Below are 15,865 nucleotides of genomic sequence, written 5' to 3'. Positions count from 1 at the left end.
ATACCAGAGCTCATCCCAGCAGACAGCAGGCACACAGCATCAAAAACATTTTGGACAGGGTGATAGTCTACAACAAAATGTGCACTCTCACTCACAAACGACAACCCACACACACATGGAGTTTGAAGAATGTCAACTCAACTACAGCAAATCTTTTGAGGGTAGGGAAGAGACTGAAGCAGTGGAGAAAATACATGCAGATGCAGGGAGATGACATTATTATTTATTTAACATTTGTTTACTGGGAAGTCCAACTGGGATAATATCCAATTTTCAGAAGACGTCTAGGGAGAAAAGCTCTACATTGACATAATATGGTTACAGGTAAATACAGTTATTACAAAGCCTAATACTGAAAAATGACATTTTAAGTAAAAATTCAGTTTCAGCTCATACAGTGTGAATCCATACATACATACATACATACTGCAAATATTTGGACAGCTATAACAAGCTGAAAAACAGCATTGCAGTTCAAGAGAACAATAACACAGTGACTACACTCTTTGAAACAGACATGACTAGATAATGTTCAGAGAGAGGGAACAAAGTATACTGGTGGGGGAAAGAGGAAGGGACTAGTTCAGCCTGGGGTAGTGCAGGAGCTGAGCCAGGTTTTATGTAGGTAATGTTTTAGTAGTAGTTTGAAGTTGGAGAGGTTAGGGACGGATCTAATTTGTAGAGGGACAGAATTCCAGTTTTTAGCCACAGAGCAGGAGTAGAGACTTTGGTCAGAGGATTTGTGGGGTTTATATATGCTGAGATGATGATGTTCATTAGATCAAATTAATCTACTAGCATGACAAGAATGCAGAATAGGAGTAAAGTCTGGGCAGTCATTGGCTTTGTGAATAAAGCTGTGTGTGGAGACAAGCTTTAGGTAATTTAAGTGCTGTGGCAGTTCGAGCCAACTCAGAGCCTTTGGGTAAAACAGTAGTGGCTATAGTAGTGTTTCCTGGTGGCAAATTTCTCAGCCTTATTATAGTATGCCTCCAGCTTATTTTTAACAATAACCTGAAGGATAGTTAGGATGGGTGCACATTATGAAAGAGAAGGGAAAAGATAGGTAGTGACAAGAGTGGTTTTGGTAGCATTGCTAAGGAAATTTTTATGCCAGTAGAGCATTCCTAACTGTTGGTGATCCTTATTATGTTATTTTGAACATGCAGTTTAAATTTAAGGTTATCATTTATAATCATGCCAAGAAGTTTTGCATGCAAGACTACTTCAGTTTCAGTTTTATGTAGTGAAAAGATTTTGCAACTTGCTTTATCAGGCTGGTGTGATTTGGAGAAAAACACTAGCAACTTTGTTTTTTTACTTTCTTAGGATGGAGCCATCTCTCAGCTGAGGAAAAAGCTTCTTGCGTGACATGAAGGAGTCGAGGAGTTATCTGATGCACATGTACGTGTAGAAAGAATCATCAGCATATTGTATGAGAGAAGCTGGGCCTATGGAGTTACACAGGTAAATGATGCAGATATTAAAGAGGAGGGGACCAAGAACAGAGCCTTGGGGTATACCACTAGAAACTTGAAAGTATGAAGAGAGAGTGTTCTGCCATTTCACAGACAAGAGCCTGTCAGTTAAAAAGCTATTGAATCCAGCAATGAAGAAGGGGATAGTCCAAGTTAAGACAGTTTATACGGAGTTTAGGATGAGAGACTGTATTGAAAGCTTTTGACAAGTCAAGGGATAAGGAGAAAAGAAGTTTGCCAGTGTCCCTGTATTTGTTTATGGTGTCAGTGAATGATAAGAGGGCAGTAGTTGTACTGTGTGTTGGGCAAAAGTCATGTTGGGTGTATGTTAAGAGCTGTTCTTGAAGAAGATAGTTGACAATTTGCTTACGAATACATCTTTCAAGACTTTTTGATAGAGGCGGTAATATTACAATAGGCCAAAAGTTAGGGACGTCAGCTGAGATGCTACCTTTATGAAAAGGGATAAAACAGGATTTGTTTTCAGTGTGAAGATGCATATGATTCAGATATTGATATACTGAGAAGTGCAGAAACTAGGTATAGCACCAGTAGCTATCTTTAGGTATTCAGGTGGGAGGTTGTCAGATGCTGTGGTTTGAGTTTAAGTAGTATTTTATCACTGATGTGGTGACAAGTCCTAAGTGGAAGTTGCTAGCAATGGATATAGAGGGCAAATTAGGTTCAGATGGGGATACTGGAGGTTATAGGAATGGAGGCTATAGGAAGTGGTAGTGTGTATAGTGTATGGAGAATGTTGGCTTTGGTCAGTGAAAACAATAATATCAAAAAAATGATAAACCAAACAAAATACTGAAAATTTGCTTCTATCTACATAATATCATGATGGCATAAACGGCTTTGGCAATTCTCTAAAACAATGGATAGCTGAGTCTAGTAAGGGGGGTGGATGAATGTACATGTGGGTGACAAGGGTGATAGGTTGCTGATGGCATGGACGAATAGGAAGATGGCCTGAAATGAGTCACTTTAGTGGAAACAAAGAGAGGTGCAATCTATCTAGTCCATAAGACCATGAAAAAAGACAGTGAAGCAGTGGAGTTTAAGTAAAAGGGAGAAGATGATGTAAGGCCACCCCACTTACAAACAGAGGGCAACAATGTTTGAGCTTGGATGTAAAGAACATTCATTTCATCAAAAGGGTGGTAAGCATAGGGAACAATTTGCCTGCATGGGTCATGATTCAGCTGGTATACTTAAGATGGCATAGGACAAGTGGAAATTGGGGGTGCATGGAGTAGGAGCAGCTTATAGGGTGCTCCCCAAACACATCAAGCAGACTCCTCCTGACTGTGCAAACAGTACTGGAAAAAGCAGACCAAAATGCAAACCCTGAAGAGTCTTGGCAAGAGATGTTCTTATATCTTCTGCTGACAGTTCTGCAAATGAAGAGTTGCAGCACTGTGAGCACTTCACTGAGACAGCAAGCACACAACTCTGACAAGGAAGTAACACTAACAGATGGTGAAATGTAATCTGGAAGCCCAAATGAAAGTCCTGCAATGATAATGCAATGAGAGCAAGCTGGCTGACTGTCAAGAAAACTTGTATGTATTTGCACTTTGGGAATATGTTGCAAGCACATGCAGCATAATGCTTCTTGTTATAAGAGCATCCCTGATCAATAGTATGAGCAAACTGCATTTGCAAGGGCAGTGGCATCCCCCACACTTCACAGACTGAGGGGAAAGGAGGTCCTAGCTCCTCCTTACAAACATTATGGGAAATACATTAATAGAAAGAATCGCAGTAACTGGAACAAAGTATCATTATATTATCATCCATTCATTTTCCCGATACATGCTTTGCCCAATTCAAGGCCACACAGAGTGGAAGCCTTCATCAACACGCAATGGGCACAAGGCAGTGAAACAAATCTAGGACAGGACACCAGTGTACAGCAGGATGCACACACACACACACACACACACACACACACACACAAGCAATCTGAAGTATAACCAGATGGATCTATACTGCATTACTGATAAGTTTTCACATCCAATTCTTTCTTTACATTCCAACTATTGATCGATCAAACTACAAATAAATACAGCCTTTTTTGCAGGGGTCAAGCCCCCCCCCCCCACAACTGTAAATACAATACAGGTCTGCACAAGACAGACAACAAACTTCTTTACCCCACTGTTACTTGATATTGGTGAGAAAAGCATAGACAGCATACAAACAGCAATCCATCTGCACAAGGAATAAAACACAAAGGTCAGCTTTCTTTGTAGGACACCTGTACCCCTTCCTCACTGCTGAACCTTAAAACATACGAACTCTGAGATCATACAACAGTGAGAAGAAGAGTGAACCACCTTACTTCACTGCTGACCCATCGGTAGGAAACATATTCTTGTGATGTTCAGTAAAACATACCCAATTAATTAAGGATCAATGAAACGATGACTGACAGACTAAAGGGATCCCCAACATTTGCTTATGGCATGCCTTTGGAAGATGAGAGGAAACTGACTCATTTCAGTGAAAACCTAAGCGAACAAAGAATAGCAATGCAGATTTCATACAGCTGGTGCCCCCATCCAGTAACCTAACTGAAAAGCCAAGTACCATCAGGAAGCAATGCTCACAACTAGTGGGTTGCCTATCACTTTTTTACCCCCTCCCCCCAACTAAGTCTGATGTCTCCTCTACCTACAGCCAATCATCTCTTTCATTCTGTGGTAGTCAAAGCAGGAAATACCCATTCTACTACTTAAGAGCTCTTTATCTCATCCATTCCTGCATGGGAATCCCACCTATTCTACTATGTAAAAGCCCTTCGACTCATCTAATCCTGCATGGAATTCTCACCCATTCTACATGTAAGAGCTCTTTGACTCATCCATTCCTGCATGGGAATCCCACCCATTCTAGTATGTAAGAGCTCTTCAACTCATCCAGTCCTGCATGGGAGTCTCACCCATTCTACTATGTAAAAGCCCTTCGACTCATCTAATCCTGCATGGAATTCTCACCCATTCTACTATGTAAGAGCTCTTTGACTCATCCATTCCTGCATGGGAATCCCACCCATTCTAGTATGTAAGAGCTCTTCAACTCATCCAGTCCTGCATGGGAGTCTCACTCATTCTACTATGTAAAAGCCCTTCGACTCATCTAATCCTGCATGGAATTCTCACCCATTCTACTATGTAAGAGCTCTTTGACTCATCCATTCCTGCATGGGAATCCCACCCATTCTAGTATGTAAGAGCTCTTCAACTCATCCAGTCCTGTATGGAATTCCCAACCATTTTACTACATAACAGCTCTTCGACTCATGCATTCCTGCATGGGAATCCCAATGAGCTAATCCCTTCCACAGGAAGAATCAGGTGGTAGGGAGGAGACACCTTTGCTGGTCCTCTGAGGCAGCATACCTACTCCCCCATCAGAGTACCCCCTCCCTTGTCGCCCTTCTGAACTCCTCTGTACATTGTCCTCCACCTTGGCTTACCATACGACATGCACACTGCAGCTCCGTGGTTTGGAACACCTATTGCTCCTGCTAGGTGTAACCTGTGTGATGAGCAAGCGGCATCAACTTGAATAGAAGAGCCACTCATTCTCATCCTCTCCTGACGGGTGGCTAAATCACTATTTTAACTCAGGACATCTGCAGTGTAGTCAAGGTTTTAGCCCTCTACACCACGTATCTGACCAAACTATCACTGGTGGTAAAAGGTTTTGCAAAAACAGGAAACCACACATCTTGCTGTCGCTCTAAAATTCCTTAACAGACTATGAGTTGGTAAGCACAATTATGGTGCTATCTGCGTATGTATAGGTCATTTCATGGTCCAGCATTCTTAATCATTGTAAGCTTTCACAAAATGCACTAAAGCTGACCAACAATAACTTTTTCATGATGGGACATACCCCTACTATTTCTCAAAGCACATATGCATCCAAATTCAGTACTGCTAGTTAATAACACAGAAGTGAACCTAACTGCCTTTCCAGCCTACACCTGAACTCTTCAAATTATACAGCAATCAAAGGGAGCGCTAAGCAGAGGTATCCTGTTGTTTTCTTCTGGATCATGTATCTGTCTGGTAAGAGATATTTCATTGTCCACTCATTTTTGCACCTACACAGAGAGTACACTGCAAACAGAAACAAACAAGGAAATAAAGTTTATCCATGTAGCATGAAAACTTGTCTATGAACTGATGGACGTGCATTGGTAACTCCGAAACCCAATGAAAGATAAGTTCCTAAAATGTAGGTAAATACTCATACCTAAATACGTTCTCTTTATGTCAGTGTGTGTCATGTATAATGTTAGATCTGACTGTATAAGTAAAGGACAGATGCCAAAACAGACACTGAACTGGAAGTGGGCTTCATTCCCTCACAAACCTTCTTTCAATAAAGACAATTAACAAGAACAATGCTAAGATTTTCTTTTTTTTTTTCTTAAGGGAAGACAAGTAACTAAAGACATACTGAAAAGTCACCATATATTAATATGCAACATAAATCAGTTCTAACAAGGAGACCAAACAAAGTTGCATGTTGAATGCTACATACAAATCTGTATCTTCATCAAAAAGGGACCTAAAACTTGGTGCAAATAGGAATAAAATGAAATGCACCACAATTGTAATAACAAACAGTATCATCATCAACTCTTTTTTTGCAATTTTTATAAATGGGATCAGGGTATTGCGTCAACTGTCAGCAGCTCACTAGATTCGCTGCTACTCTCCTACCTTCTTCAACAGTCAGGCCTGACTGTCTCAAGTCCACACCTCTCAATCTCTTAGAGCAAGAAATCTAGACAAACCATAAATAATAGTGGGACAAAGGTCCAAAAATAGGAACATTTTTAGATACTGCTCTTACATACCTAGAAAGTTGCTAAAATAACAGGTTTTGCATTAGCATAAATTTTCTTAAGGGTGTGAAGTTTGAAATTCAAGTCTCTGCAAATATTTTCTGACTTCATTCCTGAAGAATTTGCAAATAATTTGTAAGAAAACCAAAATGTTACAAGGAACAGAGCAAAAATATGAGGCAAAAATCTGGACAGTTGAGAGGTATATGTAGGTCTTCTTCCACATAATCCATCCACCTCTTTACTAGACATCCTTGTTTCCTTTTGACAGCAGTTTTCCCAAATCTTTCTCACCACATAATCATCTGCTTTCCTAAACATATGCCGGAAGCACTGTAATTTGTTCTTTTTGACCTCTGCAACTGCAGCTGCTTTGGCTTCTGCACTGATGTCATTATTTCTACATCTGTCCCGCAGTGTGCATCCTGCCACCCATCACAGGTAGTTCATCTTTTATCACCTCAAGCTTCCATAACTGCTCTGTCATCACTACCCAGCTTTCTGAGACATACAGAAACACTGGCTCCACCACTGTTTTGTATATGTCACTGTTCGGCTTCTTTGGCATTTTTCTGTTGCACACTACCCCTGACACTATTTGCTACTTGGCAGCAGCACCTCTGATTCTATCTTTAACCTCCTCTTTTAAGCTTCCCCTCTTTTCAAACATTACAGACATTTAAACTGTTAACTTGTTCCATTATTTTCCCTTCTAACTCACATTTTCAGCCTCCTCCGATTTCTCTCATTTATTGTAATGACAATTGTCTTGTCTGTACTAAGTTTTATCCCATGTACCTTCAACAAATGATAGGAAATTTTAAATGCAAAATTGAAGTTGCTTGTAATGTCACATCTTCTATATACAGCAGTTTTGTTACTCTATCCCATCCTATGTGTTTGCTAATATAGTCCGTCAGTATGACAGCACTGGGCTCAGATCTGAACCCTGATGCACACCCACCACTAATGGGAACCCTTCTTTCTGTTTGTTGAAATACTGACTGAACTTACGTCACTGGGATCATTGTGCATGGACTACACTAATCCTAACAGTATTATGGGACTTTGGACCATCACAGGACTCAAATGCTCTATCCCAGAATGGGAATGGCCAGTTGGACATTCGTCTCATCTCCAGCTTCTTTTTCACTATGTCTTACTGGAAAATATCTGGTTGGTTGTGCTGCATCATGATCTGAATCCAAATTGCTCATCTCTCAGCTTATAGTTTACTACTTTCCTTATTCATTTATCAAGCACCCACAATAGTATGTTTATGCAGTGTGACAGGTATTTGATACCTCTGCTGTTCTCACATTTATGACCGTTCCCTTTGTTTTTGTACACTGACACTAGAATGCTTATTCTCCAGTCATACTAGATAGGTCTTTCTGTCCAAACTGCTATGAGTACGCTAAAGAGCAACTTCTCTACTAACTCACCCAACATCTTCATTACATCTGCTGTGATCTCATATCAGCCTGCTGCTTTCCATGGCTTCATTTTACTTAGAGCTGTTCTTAGTTCTTCTAAGTTGGAGTCTTCCTCCTCCTCCTCGATCATAGGCTGTGTAAGGGGCAATACAGCTTCTGTGGGGTTTCTTACATTCAGAAGCTCCTGAAAGAAGACCTTATATCTGCTCTTCTGGTGACCAGATTGTTGCTGGAATACCTTATGAATCATGTCTGATAACTATCTTTATCTTTCTGTCTTTGTCTTGCAACTTGATACAGTTTCTGTGTGTTTTTTCCTGAATTACTTTCCAGAAGCTGGTAGAGTGCCTCTGATGCATTGTTCTCTGGTACTGCAACTCTCTCTTAGACTCTTTGCTAGTCAACCTGCATTCCTTCTTAACCTGGTCTGTCTTTTTATCTCCATTTTTTCCAAGGTGTAGAAATAAGGTACATATAGAAAGATGATAGTGGAATTCAGAAGTCCTTCCACTACCAGCGCTCCATATGCACCTTATTTCCACATCTGTCTGATCCCACATCTTTTCTATAGTCTATACACATGCTGTTTTGAAACACTGACACTCTTCATCGCCAGCCATTTCCTCTTCTTCCTGTGGTGCTACAGTTCTGAGTATTTCTTTGAAATCTTCTGTTTTCACTCCTACCACATTCTAGGTTTTCAGCTTAGTCTCTGTTGATCTTAAGGCCTTCTCTGACCACTGCTTGTAATTATGGTAACCAGTGGTTCATGTTGTAGGCCAACTGTTTCAAGAATGACTTTGCAGTCTGTGATTCTACCCCCAATGTCCTTTCCTTACAGGGGAAAGTCTACTCAAGTTGCATGTTATCCACTCTTGTATTTGATCTTGTGACTCTCTCTCTTTGTGAATCATGTGCTGGCCACCATCAAGCCATTTCCCTTGACAGACATTTAGAAGGGCTTTTCTTTCAATATTCCTGTTACTCCATCTATGAGGACCCAGGCAGTCATAACATGCTCCTTCTGTCCTGATATGAGCATTCAGTTTTCCCATTATCAACACCTACTCATGTTGTCCTGCTTTATCTGGTAGGTCTTGCAACTGCTGCCTGAATCTAGGCTTTTCCTTGCCATCATAGTATTCACACTGTGTAAAGTATGAATTAAATCCTCCCACACAGGTATATACAATAACCAGTTATTCATATTTGGGGAGCAGACAGGGTCACCAAGAAATAACATGTGCCCCAAATGGTTAACGTAGCAAGCTCATGAGCCTTTGTACATCAGTTATTAATATGAAACCTTGAAAAATATAAAAAAAAAAGCTAAGAGATGTTATGGCCAGATACATCAGCTTGACTTTTAGCTGTAATCCTAGATTTTCTGGCTGCTAACTCACAGAATCTCAACATGGGGCAATTTAACTTTATATAAATACTTTTGTTCTGGGCAACATGCCTTGCACTTCCAAAATACTACTCCACAGCAAACAAAAATGACAGCAAACATAGTTTTGATAGATATGCACATTTAAAGCATATACTGGCATTCAGTACATGGAATGCTCTGTTTTGATAAAATTATGCTAATGTCTTAGGACTCAATCTTACTGGACCATTTTTGTCTAGTATTATATTCCTAATTACTTATGAGTTCATACCTAGAAACATCAGCTCAGCCAACAATACTGTGCTGTGTCACTATTACTTAAAGCAGTAACTGTTAAACTTCACATTTCTGCAGACATATGTTCAAAGACACTAAATCAACTAACCTGATCCTGTAAGGATAGAACAGGATTATTTTTGGTTGTGTTGATATGAAGAACACTGTACTTGTTTTTCGCACAAAGATCATAGGCAATGTTAGTAAATGAGGTGCTGGCAGTTTTGGGGACACGGTTGTAGATAATGGTTATATCATCATCTACATCTCCATCTTGTCGAGTGCCATCCATTGAGTGACGTTGTTCAATTTCTCGAACTTCGTGTCTTGCAATTGCCCTCTCTGCAAATAAAGCAATAAAAATTCAGAACAACCATACTTCTCATAAAGCCTAAGAATAAACTAGTCTCTGCCAGAAAACAAAAACAATGGCATGTAGAGGTGTGCATTGGATTATATCACTGTAAGCATTGGTCAAACCAAGTATCTTCTGCTACCTAGACAATGGAAATCTGTATTTCAAATGTTATTGCAAGAAAAAAATTGTGATAAATGTGGACTTCAAGAAGCATTACAGAAGAAATGGAAACAAATAATGTAGTTAAATAAAATGCAACTAAAACAGGAGAAAACTTGAATGTAAAAGCAGCTGATGAACACTAGTAAAAAAAAAAAAAAAACAGACACAGTGAACACCAATAAAATAAAGTGATACAATAAAATATACTGAGATCGGAATACAGATGCACAAATGAAATATGTAGTAAATAAATAAATAAGGCATAAAGAAAGCATGCAACAGCACAGAAATTAAGATGGAAACAAGTTACACTCTGATGTACTTTCCTGCACTTATAAAACCGTCCAGTCATTAACAAACACAATGAACACAGTGAAAATAAGCCTGGTTTACGTATTACTTAAAAGACTGCATGTCACATGATTCTAATTATACAAGGAAATGCTTAGTAAAAACAGACTGCAAGTAAAATTATGTTTAGATATGTTTAAGTAAAGTTTTCAGTATCACTAGTTCTTGCACATGGCAAGAACTGCTGCTTCCAGAATCCAGAATCCAGAATGCACATGCAGGTTTTCTTCTGGTTCTTTAAATTCTTTTTTTTTTCTTTTGTGAAAGAACAGAATTACCCTTTACTTGCTACTAAAGGTCAAAAATGTCAACACCTTTCCTACCAAAAGCTTGTTTCCCCTAAGCATTCAACATTTTGAAGAAATAATAAATGAAGCTGCCATTTGCTACGTGGATATACAATCTGTCAGCAGACAGGACTGCCTAGCTTATCTGTACTGCCCATTTCTTATCCTTCATAGTACAGCTGATTTTCAGCTTTCTTACTCTTCTTTTGACATTTGAATGAGGTGAACATGTTTTAATGTCTCCCACTGATTTGCATCCACCATCCATAGGTAAAGTACTTCAAGTATCTTCCCATACCATCACACACACACATGCACGTACACACACACACACACACACACACACACACACACACGGACACAGGAATGAAATATTAGCTTGCTAACAAGATTCCTTTAATGGCATTCAGTACCTGCTGGTTGTTGTTGTGTCTTTCGGCTTTTCCCAGTTAGGGGTCACCACAGCGGAACTCCGGTCCACTAATGATTGGCAGTAGATTTTTACGTGCCGAGTTGCCGGCCCTGACGCGCAACCTTCAACGAAGGTACGCCCATTCACACATGTCTCCACACAGAAGACACTCTAGCTGAGAATCGAACAGGACAACGTCTTACTGTGATGCGACAATGCTACCGCAGCACCACCACCTGCTGGTGATGGTGTCATATACCACACTCTGCTCTTGTCTGCCATACATTAATCTTAAAACAGACTATCAACCAAGGCAAACTTACCCCTAATTTGTAAATATTTAGATGAATCAATCCATAGTAAATGGTTATCTGTTTTTTTTTGTTTTTATTTTTTACACATATTAACATAAGTGCTACAGTGTTTTGCTTGACAATTAAAAAGAAACAAAGGTAGTAAGACTGGCAGAGTACAAACCAAGCTCAAATGCAGTAACTGTTCTTGGAAGGAAAGATGAAGATATATAATGAAGGGAAAAGAGAAAAATACAGCAAATGTGAACATGGGTATTTTAAGGTAGCAAATCTAGAAATATGGTAAAAAGGCTCATGATCTGGTGAGTCCAACTGGGGAGAAACCTCTGAGGACTAAGGCTAGGAGCTGCTAATGAGCTTTGTGCAGTAGCCCTGTATTTGATTCTTTATTCTTTCAGTTACTATTTACCTGCTGCATGTCTCTGAGCAAATCAGTTAAACTGACAGATCTACCGGGTCAACACTGAAAACAGGTACTTGTACATCATGGATTAACCTGATTAATGAGTCAAACAAAATAATGTGTTACCCATGAGCTTTATAGCATCAGTAAGACTGGCTACTAAAACATTTACATAAATACCAAAGATTTTATGGAATAATTTCCTGACAGGTTTCAGAAAGAGCTGGAAAATGCAGATTCTATAATTAGGATTAAAAGGAAGGCAGAGGAAAATATTTGCATACCTGTAGCTAGAAAAAAATCAGGCATCTCCAAACCGAAATGAAGGTAGCAACAAAAAGATCTAAGGCACATAAATATGAAATGCAAAATTAGGATATGCAGAATTCCTTCCCTTCAGTAGTGGTCCAGAGTGTCAGTGAAGCAACAGAAATTGCAAACAGAAATAAACAGTACCAGGAGGAGAATCTGAATTGTGAAATAAATCTAGGACAGAATTTATTTAATGTAACTACAAATAAATTAGTACATAATTCTAATGAGTGCTCTTTCAACACTACTGCAAGTACAAAAAAGCAGGTAAACAGACTAAGGTCATGTATTAAAGGGACAAACAAAACAAAGAAAATCAGTTATAGAAATCAGACAAAGATGTGTACAATCCCAAAAACAGTAAGGCATGATTTAAAAACGAATGTGATTGTTGTTAAAGAAATGACACGAGCAAGTCCGTTATAAAATATCCAAGAAAACGAGTTACAAACAGAACTAAGTACTTCACGAATACGGATTCTGATAATAAGGGACATAGATCTCAAGAAATCAGGGACAAATGTCAACAGAATCCGGGACAAATCCAGAAATAACCAGGGACAATTAAAACATTAATACTATTACCCTAAGGCATTGACAGGAAAAGGAAATGTGACAATACACATTTTCTGAAATAAAACAAGGCTCGAACTATTATCAAAATTTGACCTTGGCTCTCCATCTTTGTCACTGGTGAAGTGATACCCTGACGCCATCTGCAAAAATAGGTTCACAGACTAAATCATCTAACTCTACAATTGTTGCCAAGGACCAGAAGTGTAAAATTAAGTTAAAATTACACGACATAACATCCATTCATGCCACATAAGCACAGTCAATCAAAACAACTGATGAGCTGTTATAGTACAGCAACGACAAAATGCCTTTCATGAAGATATATGCACAGCGAATTTGTGTAAAGCTTGTGCTGCAAGAAATAACAGTTTCTAAAATGACATAAATGCCTTCTTTTATTGGTCACAGGTGAAGAAGGAAACAGTTTGTCACATTCAGGATTTATGTTAAAAATGGATGAGCTAAATGGAAATCCCTAATATGTTACTGACAAAGATGGATTTGTTGAATTTGCAGGTAATTCAAATAGCAAATGGAGAACTACAGACTGATCAATACCTATTTTAGGAATGAATGAATGAATGAATGTTTTACTAATGTGTGACACAAACAGCAGTTAAGCAAAAAGAAACCTGCAATGTATGCACAAAGACAGCTGAATGTAGAGAGAGGTTTCAAACATTTGACTGTTGTATATGGACTCCACTCCTTACAGCCATCTTATGTTTAGAATTGCTGTATCACCACTTACAGCAAACAACAAATAGCTAACGGTTACAAGGAGCTCAGTCCTTCAGGAAATTTGTGTACTCTAAAAAGATACAACAGATACTTAGAAAATAGAACAGGAGAGATGAAAATCTGGAATAACTTCTGAAACACATTTTGGGCACAACTAAAGACAAGATAACACATTTTAAAGGCAATAGCTGGCTCTGTACAGGATATTGAGAAAGGCGAATTCGTAAGACAAAACCTGTTCATAGGTAGGTACTAGGCTATCGGCCCTGGGGCCTATACATGCCCAGCCAAAAAGGTATCCTGGCTTTTGCCACCCAAGAAAATTATTTTCCTGTGCCACTGTCGAGCAGAGCCACAGAGATGATCCCCGGGGTGAATTTCCTATTTCCCATCCAATCATCAAGATTCTTCTTGAAGAGTGCTAATGAGGAGCTTTGTTTGATACAGATAGGTAGTTTATTCCAGAGTATGAGAAGTCTCTGGGACAGGAATCTATCCCTCCGGCATGTTCTGTTTATTGTGGTGACAAGGTTTAGGTCCCTAGAGCATGTAGCTCAGAGGGAGTGGGATTTCTTTAAGTGGAGCATGTCCAACTGCTCTGGGTTTGACATAGCTTTGTATGTTAGGCAGAGATCACCTCTGAGTAGGCGATATGCGACAGAGTAAAACTGAAGTTTTTTGAGACGGTCTGCGTAGGGCATCTGTTTGAGGCTGGTAATCTTCTTTGTGAGGTATTTCTGTGGCCTTTCCAGTTGTTGTAGATGTCTTGTGAAGTACATACCAAAAGGGGCGTTGTACACTACAATAGGTCTAATGAGTGATGAGTAGAGAGGAACAATGACCTCTTTTTTTCTGGATGAGAAACCTTTTGTGATGAGGTGTGCCACGTAGAAGGATTTCCTGACTACTGTGGCGATGTGATTATCAAAGGAGAGACTACTGTCCACCTGTGTCCCAAGGTCTCATCACACTTTCGGTGTTAAGTATACTACCGCCTATGTTGTAGTTCATGGGTGTAGAGTTTTTACCAAAGGGGATGACAATGCACTTTTTGGCATTGAGCTTGAGGCCATGGCTTTGACACTAGGCATCTGTCTCAGTGAGGCCCTTTTACAGGATGTCCACATCATTAGGAGTTTCGATTATGGCTCCTAGTTTGCAGTCATCTGCGAACTTCGTTAGCCAAAGACCTTCTGTGGTTAGCCTGTACTTTAGAGAAGTAGATACCAAACAGGAGAGGACCCAGGACTGAACCCTGTAGTACTCCACTTGTCACTGGTCTGAAGTCAGATTTGGAGTCTGCTACTTTCACACTGTGGGTTCTATCAGTGAACCAGCTGGCAACCCATCTTGTGACACAGGGATTTATACCTAGTTTAGTGAGTTTATCTATAATTCCAGTGTACGGGATGGTGTCGAAAGCCTTGGCAAGATCTAGATAGGCTGTGTGAACCACCTTACCCTTGTCTATGGCTTTGGTGACTGCTTCAAAGAAGTCTATCAGATTTAGGAGACATGATCTGCCTTTTACAAACCCGAACAGGGTGGGATCCAGACTTTGGAGATTACCAATGTCTTTGTTTATAAGCTCCATGATGATACGTTCCATTGCCTTGCAGACCAGGCTCGTCAGGCTAATGGGGCAGTAGTTCCTGGGGTCCGTGGTGGCTCCCCCCTTATGGAGTGGGATAACTGTTGCTGTGCACCATTCAGCAGGTACAAAGTCTGAGGTGAGGCTATGATTGAACATGGTACTTAGGTGGGGTGCCAGTTCGTTCTGTAATTCGTGTAGAACGCAGCCTGGGATGTTTTCTGGTCCCATGGATGCTGTGTTCTTGGCTTTGGAGAGTGTGGTTTTTACCTGTGCAGCTGTGATTACAGGAACTTTGCATTCTTCTGGTATAGAGATGGGGTCTTTAGGGGGTGAGAGGGGGGTAAATTTAGCACTGAACCTATCTGTCAGGATGTTGGCAATATCAGTTGGGTCTGTATATTTAGTGCCATTGTGCTGTAACTTAGAGCAGATCTGAGTGTTGCCATTGAGATTCTTGACATAGCTACAGAATGCTTTGTGGTTGTCTTTAGAATCATTGGCGATTTTGTTTTCATAACTAGCTTTGGGGGATTTCATCAGGTATCGCAGCTTCTTACTGAGGCTGACCAGGGAGATCCTCCACTCATGGGATTTTACTCTCTTTTGCAAGAGTTTCTTCCTTCTGTTGTACAGTTTACCACCAGATTGGCTTCCTTTTTTTGGAGGATAGCGTCTTGGTTCTGTTTGGGATAGCACGATCCATGCACTCATGTAAGTGCTTATAAAGTGCAATTGTGTAGGATTCAGTAGTTATAACTGTACTGTCCATCTGCATGGGTGTCACGAAGTTCACCACTTCTGTCTTAAGAAGCATGAAGTTGGCTTTGGAGAAATTTTTTACTATGGTTTCCTTAATGGGGGGTGGAGGCAGGATGTGGACATCTAGGGTAATTAGCTTATGG

The 15,865-nt window shown here is 39.9% G+C and overlaps 1 protein-coding gene across 1 annotated transcript in view; it reads right to left on the bottom strand.

Moving 5' to 3' along the window:
* The window catches only part of HS2ST1 (heparan sulfate 2-O-sulfotransferase 1), a 692,935-nt gene that overhangs the window by 604,482 nt on the left and 72,588 nt on the right, over positions 1 to 15,865 (bottom strand). The window contains exon 2 of the mRNA XM_044086811.1: positions 9,563 to 9,795. Within this exon, the coding sequence (XP_043942746.1) occupies positions 9,563 to 9,795 (233 nt within the window). The remainder of the gene's footprint in view (positions 1 to 9,562; positions 9,796 to 15,865) is intronic.

This window comes from Protopterus annectens, chromosome 10.part0 (genome assembly GCF_019279795.1).
Source record: "Protopterus annectens isolate FY-2018-M chromosome 10.part0, PAN1.0, whole genome shotgun sequence".
Classification (NCBI taxonomy): Eukaryota; Metazoa; Chordata; order Ceratodontiformes; family Protopteridae; genus Protopterus; species Protopterus annectens.
Note: the sequence above shows the minus strand (reverse complement) of the source record. Positions and strands in the feature narration are given on the sequence as shown.